Raw genomic sequence first — 14650 nt, forward strand, 5'->3', positions numbered from 1 at the left:
GTTATCTCTTGAGATAGGAGGAGCAGATGGCTGAATTGGGAATCCCAAGTTATGTTTCCATTCATTACTTGGTGACCACGAGGCTATAGTTTGAGGTGTGTGTCTCTGGTAGTATTTTTTCATGCTGTGCAGAGGACTGGGTCAGGGGAACTGAACTGTCAGAAGAAATAGCACAAAAATCTGTGAAATTAGTATCTAAGCCTGATTCACAGTGTGAGCCCAAAACATAGGGTACCAATTTAACTGGGGGAGACAAAGCCTGGGCAGGAAGGAGGAGCTTGGAGCAGGAGATGCTTTGCTTATGTATGTTGGTGTTTCTACCAATATTCATCAAACTATATCTTTAAGCAGCGTTGCCACTAAATATCTGATCCCAGGCCCGGTAAGCTGCTTTCTTTCTGTGTGCACACAGGTGTTGCTGTTGCTGCAAAGTATTATTTTCCATGTCAGTGCCCAGCAGTATTGTGGCAGTGTGCTGACGTGGTCTGTGGGTTGCTCTGCAGAAGCTCCTGGCCTAAGAACATCTTGTGTTCATCTCTCGGGGCCAGGCAGGTGGCAGTTGGTGGTTTGCAAGCATCTGGGATTGCTCAGCAGGCTCAGACCCTCTAATATGCAGAAAACTCAAAACAAAGGGCAGGTCCTAATGGAGATGGAGATGGGGATGGGGATATTGTCTCCCTGGCCGGGGCGGGGGTTGGAGGGGGTGGTGTGGTGGATAAAAAGAAGAATACATGGCACAGTGAAATAGGGATCCTCATCTGATCACAAGTGCTGCTGTCAGCTTGTCTGAACCTAGAAGGTGCACCCATCAAGGACCCTCTCCAGAGAGGTACCCAGGTGTGCATGGGCGGACTGGAAATGTGAAATCCATGTGAGTGAGCTTGGCCACAGTTAAATATCCTCTATGGAAAATCTCCTTCAGGAGTGATGAGATCGTAGACTACCATTGGACTTCTTAAATAGAGGAGTTACTGCAGAGGGAGGTAGAAAAGTGAATGTGTATTGTGCTGTACTTTTCATTTCATGTTTAACTGGTTGTGCTCGCGCTGCTGGCACAGCGGCGCCAGCTGAAGGTGGCTGCCCCAGCTGCTGACCGCAGCCTGCAGAAATAGTCCCAGTCCCAGGTCCCCAGCAGACCTGTTTCTGTCAGGAGGCTTGCTATTGAAACTGTTTTGAGCTACGGTGCTTCATTCTGATGGATGTGTGACACTCCCTTCCCCTGGAGCTGCTTGATCTAGGAGGGGAGAAAGACAAGGAGTGGGGTCTGTCCCGCTGACCCAGCAGAGTCCACACCTCTGAACGATGCTGGTTCAGAAACCCATTAAATGCAGGTTTGTAGCTTGGTTTAGGAACATCTACACTTAAACACAGTCTGCCTGGCACCCTAAACCACTATGATTTTATGCAGATACGTGACCACGCACAAATCAGTGCAATTGTAATCAAGTCACACCGGAATCCCTCTTCTAAAGGGCACGTGTTAATCTGCAGATAAAAGGGCATTAATAGGTGGATCAGCCTTGCAGCTTTTCTGATCTAGATTAAGACCGAAGCCATGCAGGTTTCTTTTTGTTGCTCCAAGGTAAGGCGTAGGCAGTGGTCAGGATCGCCCAGCAGCTGTGCTGAAATTTGGTAGTGAAAAGTATAATTCTGCAGCAGTGGAGGAAAGGGAGAGTAGCACTATTACAGCTCCTACAGGCACTGTCATCTGCTTGTGATAAATTTTTTATAGCAGACTGATATTTCTTGCTTAAATATCATTCACCAGTTGTTAGAGGCAGATACCCCTGGGAGCTGCTGCTTTGTGCTGTTCAAAGGCAGCGCCTTGGTACAAATCTTGTTACCCCTTTGCGTGATGGATGGAGAGAAGGGGGTTGCTCCATGACAGCTGCTGTGTTGCCTGGTGGCAGTGGCAGTTAGTTTAGTCCTCCTGGCTAGTTGGCTTTGGTTTCAAGCTCGTACTGTGCCGGAGATGAAGGTCCTTAAAAGAAGAGAAATAAAACAGCTTGTATATCTAAGCTGGAGATGTTTTCAGGTGTTGGGAGCGAATGGCAGTCCTTCTGTGGTGCTCTTCAAAGCTGCCTGGCTCTGAGGCAGGACCTGCAGGACCTTTGCCAGTGTCCTTGCACCAACATACGGATGGAGTTCTGGTCTGATTTCTCTTTGGTTATTGCTAGCTTGCTTGCTTTGGTAATGGAAAGACCTCTTAATTGCTGGGCTGTGGGAAGAATGCCGTGTACGGTCTGTTGAACCAACGTGGGGTTTAATTAGTAAGGTTTGTTTGTTCCATATTTTTGCTTTTGGGAAAAAAAAAAAGGAGGATATTCTGTCTTTTGCTTTTTTTAGTAACTTCTCCCTGCTGCTGTAGGGGACTTCTGTGCCAATAATAGAAACATTGTTGCTCCCATTAAAATGTAGAAAGCACTTGAGTTTAATTTTTATAAACACATAAAATACTGTGTTCTTGTCCCAGTGTAAGTAGTTTTCTTGACTATTTTTCTCACAATGGTATCGGACATAGTTGTGGTCCCATTTTTGCTGTTTCCAGACACAAGCATCTCTTCAGTTTCTTGACTATTGCTTGCAATGCCCAACATGAAATAGTGACTTTACAACCTTTTGCGTAGGATGAGCTGATACCAATGAGAAGCTGCAAGAAATGAAGACTTGAGTGACGCAGTTTCTTTCTCTATCAATTTTGGTCCGTCCTTGGCTGCCAGTGGCCCACACATGTGGTGGTTAGGACAACATGCAAACACAGGGAGCTCAAACTGTGTCCTGGAGTTGCCTTTGCACAGGATTCTCCTTACTGTACTTCTCAAAAACTGTAGATGAAAACTGTGCTTGACTGTTAAATATAATTGGGGAAAAAATAAAAGACTGTGGCTGTTTTGGACAAGGATAACATGTAGCAATGGAGTTTATTTAGGGTCAGGAATAGTGCTTCTCGCCTCTAATTTTGCTGTTTGCAGTGGAGCCCGTGTTAGGTGAAAGCACCTCTGCTCTCTTGAATTTTTGCTGGTTTAAGTGAGGGAGGATGATCTTCCTCCAATTTCTGAACATAGGAGTCTGCTCAGTTAAAATGCAGGCAACTCAAAGTGTGCATGCCCTCGTTAGTATTCTTGGCAGATCAGTCCATGCCCAACAAATCACTGAAAGCCGTGCCTTGCTTTCCTGGCATGGTCGCTTCTGGTGCAGGCTCCAGCATTGCCAGTCTGGCATTTTCTACCTTTAGCGGAGGACTCTGGATCTTCAGGAAACAAAGCAGAAACGTGTTAGGATTTGTCACGGCAGACTGGATGAGTAGCTGTTGACTAGCAGTCAGCTCCGTTGGGTTCGTTGAAGCACCTGCTATTTGCAGCCCCCTTCGTGCTTTACCAGCACGTGTGTCCTCTGCTGGGAAAAGGTAAGAGAGGCCTTAAGCCGAGAAGCAAGAGTTTGCTTGGGTGGATACTGAGCTGCAAGCAGTTTCGTAGATACCTGCTTGATGCTGTGCCTTGTGCTAGGAACAAGGAGGGCAGGAGGAACCCATCCATCATAAAACTGGAAGAAGGTGGCATGTGATGGGAGCATTAATTGCTCTCAGCTGTGCCAGTGACCATATAGCCCACAGAGGTGACTTAGAGCTGGGTCCTACCAGCCCCTGGCTGGGGCATGGGGTGGCAGGGCTGGAGGTAGCTGCTCTGCCTGTTCTGCAGGAGAAACCTTCTTCTGAGGTTTTCCTTGGACAGCCTTTTCCCTAGCAGGAAACTTGCTGGAGCTGAATAGATGTGCAGTGTTCTGAGGAGTCCTCTGATGGCACTGGGGGCTTGCAGGTGGATCTGTGAGCTTTGTGTTTAAATGGATCGCTGTAATTTTTTGTTGCCCTTTTTTTCTTTGATAGGAGTCTGTTGTGCCCCAAATAGTCTAGCACCCACTTGCCTCACTCCCAAATGCACAGTCTGTCTTTTGCCTTTGCTTCTTTTATTTGAACCTGCTCACCTTCCTCTGCTGAGAGGAAGATGTGCCAGTTGTAATCTGGGCAGTGAAGGATGCAGAATAGCTTTGCGAGGAAGGGCCCAGGTATGCTTGAACCAGGTCTTAGGCAGCGTGATGGGATTTCAAGGAAGAAATTTCCCAGCAGACCAGTGTGCTAGATTAGCAAAGCCTCTTTTCTGGGAGTGTTTAAATTTGGAGCAGATAGAGCAGAGCATAAAAGCTCAGCGTAGGAGACCAGGATGGGCTGTACCTACAGGCTCAAGTTATGGAACTGGCAGAATTCGAAGACGTTAGAATGGGAAAAGAATAAAGTTTCATCCACCAAACACTCTACTTGCTGGAAGAGTAAAATTTAATAACAGCAAAGATGTAACTTTTACCTAGCTAAGAATGAAGAAAGATGGTGAGAAAACTGAGTATAAGTGCTTTCAAATCTTTGCTCAGAGTTTTTATTACAATTCTTAGATTTAGTATTTTTTATATATGTACGCACACATGTATGAGAGATATATAAGTTTTACTGTTGGCCTGCTCAGCTTCCCATGCCATCAGGCTTCCTGAGAGATCTGGTCACCTCTCAGTGGGCATGCTTGTTCTTTAGCATTGCTGTATATGCCTCCAAGTAATAATCCAGATCTCACAAGGCTTAATTTGATTTAAAAAACCATTTTACTGGAATTGCCATGAAAAAGTCACATTTAACAGTTGTCATGCAGCCCTATTGAAGATTTTTAATTTATTTCCATATTGTAATTACAGGGGGAGAGAAAAACCCCAAGCTAATAACATACTACTTTTTAATTTAAAATTTGATTATGTTCTTCCAAACAGTTTGGCATGGTCTGAATGTGAATTCTTGATGTTTGGGAGTAACAGCACGTTTTGTCAGAGACCAGTTGCAAGAACCTATACTTAAAGAACAAAAAATGCAGCCCTTATGTACACTTGTTGCAGGCAGCTCTGCGTCAGATCTGCCTCTCCAGAGCTCACTTTTCTAATTTTAAGTTAAAAATGGAAAGCAGTAGATGTTCCAGGGGACTTGGAAATTCTCAGAATAATCCTGTAGCCAAGAGTTACCGTTAACCTTTAGATCTATAAACTAGGGACTTTTAAGAGGTATAAATAGTATTGTTGAGACTATTATTGGCATACTGTGCCCAGCACTCCTGACGTACATTTTTTGAGGGGTAGAACAACTGGAAGCAGTCTCGGGAGTGATCCAATGTCCAGAAAATGAACCTGTGGGCACTTAATTTGCCCATTCTATTAAACCTATTGAAGAGAAGGTTTAAAAAAAAAAAGTAGTTGGTCATAGTCCATAAGTATCTACTTGGAGTGAGAGTTTCTTATGATACAGGGCTTTTTAATTTAGTCGAAAAAGCATAATGCATTTAATTATTTGACAGTGAGAGCAATTAAGTATTGGAACAACATATCAAAGGATAGGGTAGATTTGTCGTCTTTGAAATTGTTAATCCAAGGCTAGATGCCTTTTAAGAAAAGATGTGGCAATTCAGCCATAAGTTATGGGCCTGATGCAAGAATCATTGGCAATTTGATGGCCTTTTTATGCAGGTCATTTTTTATTATCATTACAGCTTTTCTGTCTGTGACCGAGTCCTTGCTTTCTGCCAGCAGTGTGCACATGGCAGAGCTGTAATTAAGAGAATTGGTTGCTTCCCCATTTGTTCACAAGGTCATATTACTTGAAAGCAGTGTCTAAGAGTGCCTATCTGAACCTGGACTTTAAAGAGTGTTTTTATTGCTTGCTGCTTTTTATTCCTTTCTTTCTTTTGCCTGGATTCCTCTTTCTGTTTTGATATTTCAGCTGTTGCTTCAGAAGTCCCATAAGAAGTATTTTCCTGCAAGTGGAGCAGCACTAAAACATTGCCACCACTGAGCTTGTAATCTGCTAACTGTGCTCTTGGTTTTCTGGAGCATCTCTGCCAAACCTGCTTCCTACTTGACAGTTGAGTGGACAGATGTATGGAGAGGTGTGGATGCAGCTAGGTCATCTGTTAAATACATAAGAGGGCAAATCTGGTGTAAAATCTGAAATCAGAGCGGCAGCATTTACCCCACTCTCTGTTAATAACAGTGGTTGCCTTGCCACAAATGGTGCAGCGCTGTGGGACATGGAGCTGTAGGAATCCTGCTTTCATGACCAAAGGTGCTGGATGAGACTTTGCATTGAGTATACGCTCAAACCAGAGCGGGTTCGAGCTGCCTTGGTGCCTGGGAACCTGGCTCCAGCAACAGCGAGTGCAGTAGCAACTACAAAATTCTCTTGGTTTTCAGTAGGAGCTTGTAGCTTGCCCTATGTTTGGCATAGCAACAGCTAGGCTGGGAGTACCTGTGCTAGCTGGTTTAAAGTAAGCTTGGACAGGTCTTTGCTGCAGCAGTGGCAGCACTGTAGATGAACCTGCAATGTCCAGCAAATACCTTCTTTGCCCATGTTTTGTTGTGTGCTAGGTGGGAGGTGGGAGAGTTTGCTAAGACTTGATCGTGCCAAATGCTCCCCGAAAGGAAGGATCCCATCCCGTTGCTGCCTGCTCTTCCGAAACGTCTCTGCAAGACTCTGTTCTCATCCATGCTTGATGGGACAGCCACACTCGAGGCGTGTTTCAGGGAATAGGTGTATCTGTTGCATTTGTTCATCTTCTCCAGAGCCAACCAAATGCCTGTGTAAATAGTGTCTGATCCTTTTTATTATCTGCAGTTGCTTTGGATTTGCTGCTCTGCCTTTGCAAGGTAGCCTTTCACCTTCAAAGGCAGCAGCCTTCAACAAGTGAAGTAGCAGCAGGCTGGGATTGTTTTGCAGTCTTTAGGCAAAGTAATGTTATGTGCTAGAGGAGATGCTGTGTGCTTTTGCTTTGAATGTGTGGTCCTGTCTTCAAATGAAAGTGATTATGCTTGAGAGAAAGGAATTAAATTTATTTTCTGATTTTTTTTTTAATGCAGAGGCTCAATTTAACTGCATTTTGTTTTCCAGCATGCAAGTAAAGACCCCAAAGATGGGAGAGACAGCAGAGATCAAAAAGAATCCAAGGAGGAAGGCAACAAAAACATCCTGGAGTTTGGGAAGCCGTTGCCGTTGCCCTCTCTCCCAGGCCTTCACCAGTCACTACCTCAGAACCAGAGCTATGTGGCCACCACAAAGTCGCAGACAGGTAAAAAGAACCGAGTTAAAATCCCTAGCAGCACCCACCTCTCAAGCGTGTGTGTATGTGTGGTTGAGTGGGAGATGAGGCGGGTTAACAAGAACTGAAACCTTTGTTAGTACCTTTTTCCCACTGAATCTCCTTCAGGGTTTCCTTTCCTGCTGGCATCAGTAGGGCTGCTGCCATAGACTTTGTTTGACAGACACCGTTTCATCTAGCCACTTCTCTGCCAGTGGCTGTCGTACCAGTGCTTGTGTCCTCTGGACTCCTTCCTGGTCACCTCTGGATGTTGTACAGGGTACATTCTTGCAGTCCCCTGTTGAAATAGCCTCCCAAGTGAAGTTCACCAGTTTTCTGCTCTGCAGGGAGCACCTGCTGTGCAGTCCTTCCTGCACCACCTTGTTTCACAGGGAGCAGGTCCCTCCTAGGCGGCATGGGCGGGTAGGTGTACTCTGTCAGGCACCACCACACCGAGGATCACTCTTCTGCTAAAACTTGGTATGAGAGGAGACACTTTAACCCCATCTTCTTATGTGATACTCTGAAGATGTTTCTATCAATTCTGAGGACTTTGTATATCACCACAACAACTGGTTACCATATACTACATCCTTGTAAATAAATTTAATTGTGTTAACAGATTTTTTGAGAGGTCTCTTCCTAGATTTTTGGTGAAATTTCATCATAGTGGAGGATGAAGGAATGCTTTCAAGGAACAGGCTGTACAGCTGCAAATGGTAATACTGGTGCTGAGGCTGGCTGTTCCCTGCTGTATGCTATTCTTAAAAGAGCCTGCACTAAGCATCCTTCTAATGTGCATTCACCAAAGACAGCATCAGGCAGTGAGGTGTGATGACTGATTTGATTACAAGGCCAGGAGGGAGACTTAACAAATTAAGACCTGATCAAAGTAGTGAAAGGAATCAAACAAACTTCCATAGTAGGTGTGAAACGAGGTTAAATGGCAAATGGCTCTTTATTTAAGGTACCTTTTCCCTGTGTGTTCTTCAGTCATTGTGCGACTGCTTTCATTGTAAGTCGGTATTACTAGCCTTGCAATATCTATTTGAGCAAGTTGGATTCTATTCAGCCTCCTTCGGCATCAGCAATACTGCCAAACACAGGCTAATTTAAAAATTTGATATTGTGTATGGTGATGTAGGGGCCAGAAGGAGCATGGAGAGGACACTCAGAATTTGGGTGGGTTTGCAACACTGGCAAAAAGCTCTTTGTGTGTTTGCACGTGTGTGTGTGTGTGTGTCATCTTTTGGTTGACTTGCAAATAAATTACTTGGAGTGGGAAGCCTTCTCAGATAGTGCCTTCAAGTATGATTTTCCCCCAGTACAGCCTCTATTCTCTATCCCTTCTTCTTTTCATTCCTGAGCAACTTTGGGTTTCTTTTGCTTCTTTTTTCCAGCTGCTGCAGTATCTCGGAAGAAAAAACGGAGAATGGGAACCTATAGCCTGGTTCCCAAGAAAAAGACCAAAGTGTTAAAACAGAGAACAATGATTGAGATGTTTAAGAGCATAACTCATTCCTCTGCAGGTGCCAAGGTAAGGGGAGCGCTGAGCCCACTGGACATGTTTACTGTCACCATACACGTCCCTTGTTCTGGCACACCAACCCCATGTATAGGTGCAGGAATGTGCTGGCTTTTTGTGGTCAGCATCTTCTGTTCTGAGTCTATGTCTTCTCTCTGGCAACAGCATCCTGCCTGTAGCAGCCTTGCTGCCTTGAAAATGGCTTTTTGAGAGTGGCTGTTCAGATACCAGCTCTTAAACAAATGTTTTCCAGTGAATGTTCCCCTTCTGTCCCATGAGTCCTGTGGAACTGGAGATTTCAAGCATAGCTTATGTGGTAACCTTTTTGTTCCAGTGTCCTCAAGGTGACTGTCTAGTGTTGCTGCTTGAGGCTGTACAGCAAAACAACTGGTTACTTAAAAAGATTTAGACAGGGATTCACCCCTGATCAAATTCTGCTTTTGCTGCAACCCATGACCTGAAGTTTTGGTCTTTGAATTCAAGGAGAACAGTGCTAGGTTTTCACAGAGTGGAGTGAAAATCCCTCTGTGTTTTAACTTTCCTTTCCATTCCCTACAAACCTTCTTGCACCCTTGGTGGAGCTGCCCTTCCATGTTTGAATTAGACTGCAGGGGTCTGTCTGAAGGCTTCTGCCCAGCAGCCCTCCTCCCCTTAATGCCTTGTACAACCATGTGAGTCTGGAATGACTCCTCGTGGCTCCTTGGTCCCCAGATTGACAGGGTTAGGTGAGACATGGCAGGCTTTCAGGCTAGCTTTGCTGGCAGCATTGAAGAGCTCTGGAGGGATGTATAGCCAGCTTTCCTCTGGCAGCTTTAAGGCTCCTAGCACAGGGGCATGGATTCAGCTGTTCTGTCCTGTGGATTGATGTTGTCTTTGTGGCTCATGTGTTTGGACGACTTTCAGAGTGAAAAGGACCTGGGTGATGCCAGCCCTCATGTGAATGGGGAAAGCATAGATGTAGACTCTGAAGAGGAAGACTCAGATGAGTTGGAAGAGGAGGATGATCATGGAGCAGAACAGGCAGCTGTGTTTCCTGCAGATGATAACAGGACCTCTAAAGACAGCGCATCCGATGCAGACAATGCCAGAAAGGTATTAGCATGCCCTGTGCAGGACTTGAAGGAGTGGGATGGGATGTGCTTGTACATGTGGGATAGGAGTGGCACGAGTTGAGACAATTTCTAGGTTTTTTGTAGCCTGACAGATGGCAGAAAGCGCAGCAGTAGTAGTGAGGCATTTTTATGACCATTTCATGCTCCCCATTGCACCCGTGAGAGTCTCCCCACTTACCCCCCAGTTTCAGCCTTGCTACATAAGTCTGTGGTCCACTATACATGCAGAATCCCCACTGCATTTAGCTATGGGATTCACTGAACCAGTAAGAGATGTCTTCCTAATCTTGCTTGTCAGTCTAGGAAAGCACTAAAACTGGTTTAGTTAATTTTTTTCCCAAATCATGGTACATAGTGTAGACATGAGACTTGTTTTAGATAATCAAGGAAGTTAAGATTTGGTTGCAAAGCTTTCTTCTGGGGTCAGATTTTTTCTTCCCTGTACCATCCCCATGGATGTACCATGGCAGGTGCTAACAGCCTTAGAGTTCTTGTCCTGGAGAGGAAATTCTGTTAGTGCATGTGCAGGCTGGGGCTGGGCACAGCAGAATGAGGGGGGGATGCTTTGCTGGGTGAGGGGCACAGCAGGATGATGGGGGGATGCCCGGCTTTCAGAGACCTGACCTGACTGACTCTTTCTGTTCTTGGGCAAATGGTGGCTGCAGATTGATGATGGTGAGTCTGAGGAGGAACAAGAGTCTGGAGAGTCTGGGGAGGAGGAGGAAGATGGAGATGAGTCTGACTTGGTAAGCCTGGTGGCTAAATGTGTCTTTCAGCTGTTGTCCTATTGATAATAATTTCCCCTTTGCACTGCTGCCAGGAAGAGAGTGAGCTAAGCTGTGTAGTTTCATGTCTCTTTGACAAAACTCACTCTGAAACCACCCACACACAGAGTATTGTTTTCCACAAGGTGCTTAACCCTGATCTGTGATACAATTAATTGCTTTGTGATGCTAACTAATGGGCTTTTGTTTGTTGTTTTCAACAAGGTGTTGACTACTTTCAATCATTTGAATGCTAGTAGAAATATTTAAGGGTTCTTATAGGAGCCAGCAATGTTTTCTGAACAATCTGAAGCTCTGCACAGCTTTTTGGAGCTCAGGTGGAGTTGTTCGCTAATCCATTGGCCAAGCCCACAGCCTGAATTCACATTGATCTGACATGCCACCTCATGGTACCAGATGAGCAGCTCTTATCAGGGAGACAAACAAATAGCACACAGACAGACAGACACTCTCCCTAGGGGCTTGTCTGTATAGTGCTGGGACAAGACTTTCAGGAGCTGCTGCTGATTTTTACTTTTTATTTTTAGATGGCTGGTGAAGAGAACCTGCTTTTTTTTTTTTAATTTAAATTATTGTTCATTGATTGTCTCTGTCCCCCACACTCCCCTTTACTTAAAAATTTTGCTCCCTTTCAACAGCATCTCAAGTTGAGGAGCCAACATTTAAGGCACCCCAACTCTTCAGTCACCTTGAGAAAATGCTTGGCTTCATTTTCTTGATGTTTTGAGCTGAACGTAGAAATCATTATACAAAGTGAATCATTGAAGCTCTTTAGGGTCTTGTTCCTTGTGCTCTGGCACTACAGGAGCCAAAGAGGACCAAGCAGCAGGGGCTGTGTAGCCTGCCCCTTTCTATGGGTAGCTGAGGCCAGTCTGTAGCATTAGCTCAAACCAAGGGTTGAGCTTGCAGTCAAGTCCAAACTCCCAAGTCATATCTCCACATCCTAGAGACTGGTTTTTGCTCTACTCATATCTGGTGAGTCAGTCGGTTCCCCAGACAGGGACTGGCTCAAACACAAACCTCTCCCCCACAAGCAGTGTGATGCAATTGGTGTAAGCCACGTGGCGGGGCACAACCGAGCCCACGCTCAGGGACGGTTATCAGGGGCAGTGTAGACACGCCGTAGAGCTGCCCCGGAGAGCCAGGGCTCAGCGCCACCTTTGCCCGGCTTCGCTCACTTTGATAACAGGGCATGGTGCAGCATCGGCTTCCTATGAAGGTAGGGCCTGGTCCAGCCACTGTTAATGGTAGCAGGAGGTTTTTCATAGGCTTTGGGTAAGCATCAGGAGCTGACAGTTTCAGTTTGAATGTGAATTTTATGATTGATGCGTTGAAGACTGCCTTACAGGGTTGGAGTGCCTGATTCCCTGTTCTGATGTTGGCTTTGAAAACACACCCCAGACAACTGTATTTTTGTTAAACCAAAACCCAAACCCTGTTTAGATTCATATATGTGTCTGAATATTTGCTGCATGATTAGTCCCTGCTACCCTGTACCTTGCTTGGGGAGGGGGCTGGTCTGCTACTGTAGAGTCAATTCCCCTGGGTCCCTCTCAACCCTGTAAGGTGGCTCTTCAGGTGCAAGGCAGGTGTTTGTTGGCATTTTCTAGCATGACTGTGGAGCAATGTGAGTATTTTAGTTTGAAAAAGCCCACAGTTTTTCTGGGGAGAAGCTAAAACTGTGTGTGCGCCTGCATGCTTGCATTGCTGTGTGGAGGTGCTCAACTACTACTGCAATGAGAATGGTATAAGAGCCTACATGGAAGAGAAAGTGAAGCATGCACTATTGAAATGACAGGAAATACACCCACACGTGTGCTTGTGTTTCCTTTTTGGCACTATAAAGACATCTTAGCACCACTTGATTTCAAACCCCCAGTCCTTAAGGCCTTTTTGCATAACTCAAGCTGTGAGAAGGCTCTTTCGCATGGGCGCAAAGGACTGCGGGGACACTGATGCCAACATGCCTTACATGCACGTGGCCTCTCTGGTTATTCAGAGCTCAGAGTCCAGTGTCAAGAAGAAGCTGCTGAAGAGGAAAGGAAAGACAGACAGTCCATGGCTGAAACCCACCCGCAAGAGGAGACGGAGGAATAAAAAGAAACAAGCCAGTGTGCTAGGTAACTAATTGTGTTTTGTTCCTTAACTACACAGAAATTAGCCTTCCAGGTGGAAGGGTAAGGACCTGAGGCCCATAAGGCAGTGGCTGTCTGCAGGGCTCATTCTTCCTTTACAAGGGTGGGCTGTATGATAAACCAGGGTGTGAACTTGCATCTCACTGACAGTAGCTGCTGGTGTGCACACTTTAACAGCAAAATACATATGAGGTGGCTTTATCCTTGGCATGCTGGAGGAATATTTTTTTGTTCCTGAACTCCCTTTGTTTTAGAGTATCCAAAAAAGACTTTGCAGACTCATGTCCATGTGGATCATGTCCCATGAGCTCAGGGAGTGTGGGTGGTGAGATGCAGAAGGGAAAGGAAGAACCACCCCAGAGTGATGCCCAGTTGCTTTTGTATGGATGTTTGTCTAGCTGAATGGAATGTTCAGGTTGTCTTTGCTTATTCTGAAAGCACTGCAATGTTTGTAATGAGCTACCTCTGGCCCATCTCATGGTGTGGATGTCATTCAGGTGGTCACTCTTGTTTGACCTGAGTTACCCAGCACTCAAAAGAAGATGTCTTCTGAAAGCTGTGGGTTGGGGAGAGTCAGGAGTGCAGGAAAGGTAACAACATGGGTAAAAAAAAGTGGGTAGTTTCTGAAGTGAAGCTGTGCCTTCAGCTTTGTTATTAAGGTTTCACACATCCATTGCCATCAAAGGGTTTATTCTTCTGTGCTTGCTAATTTGCAAGCAGGCCATTTTCTTATCAGCCAATTTGTGGCTACTTTTGAGCTAAATGACCACGTTTGAGCCTTTGGTCTGTGCCTGGGGTTTGTCAGTCATCTGGCTTGCTCCTCTTCCTCCCAAGGCAGCCCCTTTCTCAAGACAAAGTAGGGGCCATTGATCACTTTCAGAGCAAATAGCTATTTCTTCATTTCAGATGCAGACTAGTTTTCTGCCCCTTCAATAAAGGTGGCAGCCAGTCTTCCAGGCTAGCAAAAGTCTCTTGGCCAAGCCAGAGTGGGAGAAGCAAACCAGGAGAGAAAGCGGAGCCAAGGGAGCGTGAAGAGATTGCCAATTCCCATGAAGGCTCCGAGGGGTCCCCATGCAATCTCTTCCCAGTGACGGGTCCCCATGCAATCTCTTCCTAGCAGCAGCTTTGTTCACTTAGAGCCAGAACTTGGCTTTTATGTTTTTTCCCCTCCCATTAAGCTGAATGTCACCTGCCTTGTCCTCTTCATGATGTACATGATTAGCGGGTTCGCTCTGCCTGGCCGGAGTGTACCTGGAGCCCTTTGCAGCAGGTTGGAGACAGGAGGATGCGCTGAGCCCTGGTTTCATCCCTTCCTTGTGCCATTGAAGCTTGTGCTGCCGATGCAGTACGGCAGCAGGCGGGTGTGCCTTTCAGAGGCAGAACTTGTCTCACTTATTCTTTTTTGTTGTTGTTGTTACCTACCTGAGTGGAAGCGGAAAATCTGTCTGATCAGACAGGGAAGGAAAGAAGAGATCAGTCGTGCCATGGATGCCCAGATGTTGCATTTTCATAATTCTATGTGCATCTGTACTCATGGCCTCTCTGAGGAGCCTGCATACAGCCTGCTCGCTTAACTATGGCCCTTACACCCACACGTGCTTGCACACGATTTATTTTTTTTTTTTTTTTTTTTTTTTTTTCCCAGCCGTGTAAATACGTGTGTGTTTCCATCTAGGTGCCGAAGCCTATAAACCATCTTTGGGAGGCAGAGAGGGCCCCGGCCAGGAGAACAGCATGGAGTACATGGAGGTGTCCCTGGATTCCCTGGATCTCCGGGTGAAGGGAATCCTCTCCTCGCCGGCGGGAGGTGAGTGGCAGCCGGCTGGCCGAGCGCGCCCGGGGCCCGGGGCCCGGGGCCGGGGCTTTGTTCCGCCGGGCGCAGCCGGGGCGGCGTGCGGGGGCCCGGCTGCCCCCTGGCGGCTGCGGGGGCCGGCCC

General features: G+C 46.2%; 1 protein-coding gene across 17 annotated transcripts in view; it reads left to right on the forward strand.

The window, feature by feature from the left end:
* Positions 1 to 14650, forward strand: part of EHMT1 (euchromatic histone lysine methyltransferase 1) — a 124264-nt gene that overhangs the window by 75572 nt on the left and 34042 nt on the right. For all 17 annotated transcript variants that reach the window (XM_075056150.1, XM_075056154.1, XM_075056162.1 and 14 more), the window contains 6 exons: positions 6971 to 7148; positions 8558 to 8694; positions 9586 to 9774; positions 10460 to 10540; positions 12579 to 12699; positions 14390 to 14521. In XM_075056150.1, the coding sequence (XP_074912251.1) occupies positions 6971 to 7148; positions 8558 to 8694; positions 9586 to 9774; positions 10460 to 10540; positions 12579 to 12699; positions 14390 to 14521 (838 nt within the window). The remainder of the gene's footprint in view (positions 1 to 6970; positions 7149 to 8557; positions 8695 to 9585; positions 9775 to 10459; positions 10541 to 12578; positions 12700 to 14389; positions 14522 to 14650) is intronic.

This window comes from Buteo buteo, chromosome 23 (assembly GCF_964188355.1).
Source record: "Buteo buteo chromosome 23, bButBut1.hap1.1, whole genome shotgun sequence".
Classification (NCBI taxonomy): Eukaryota; Metazoa; Chordata; class Aves; order Accipitriformes; family Accipitridae; genus Buteo; species Buteo buteo.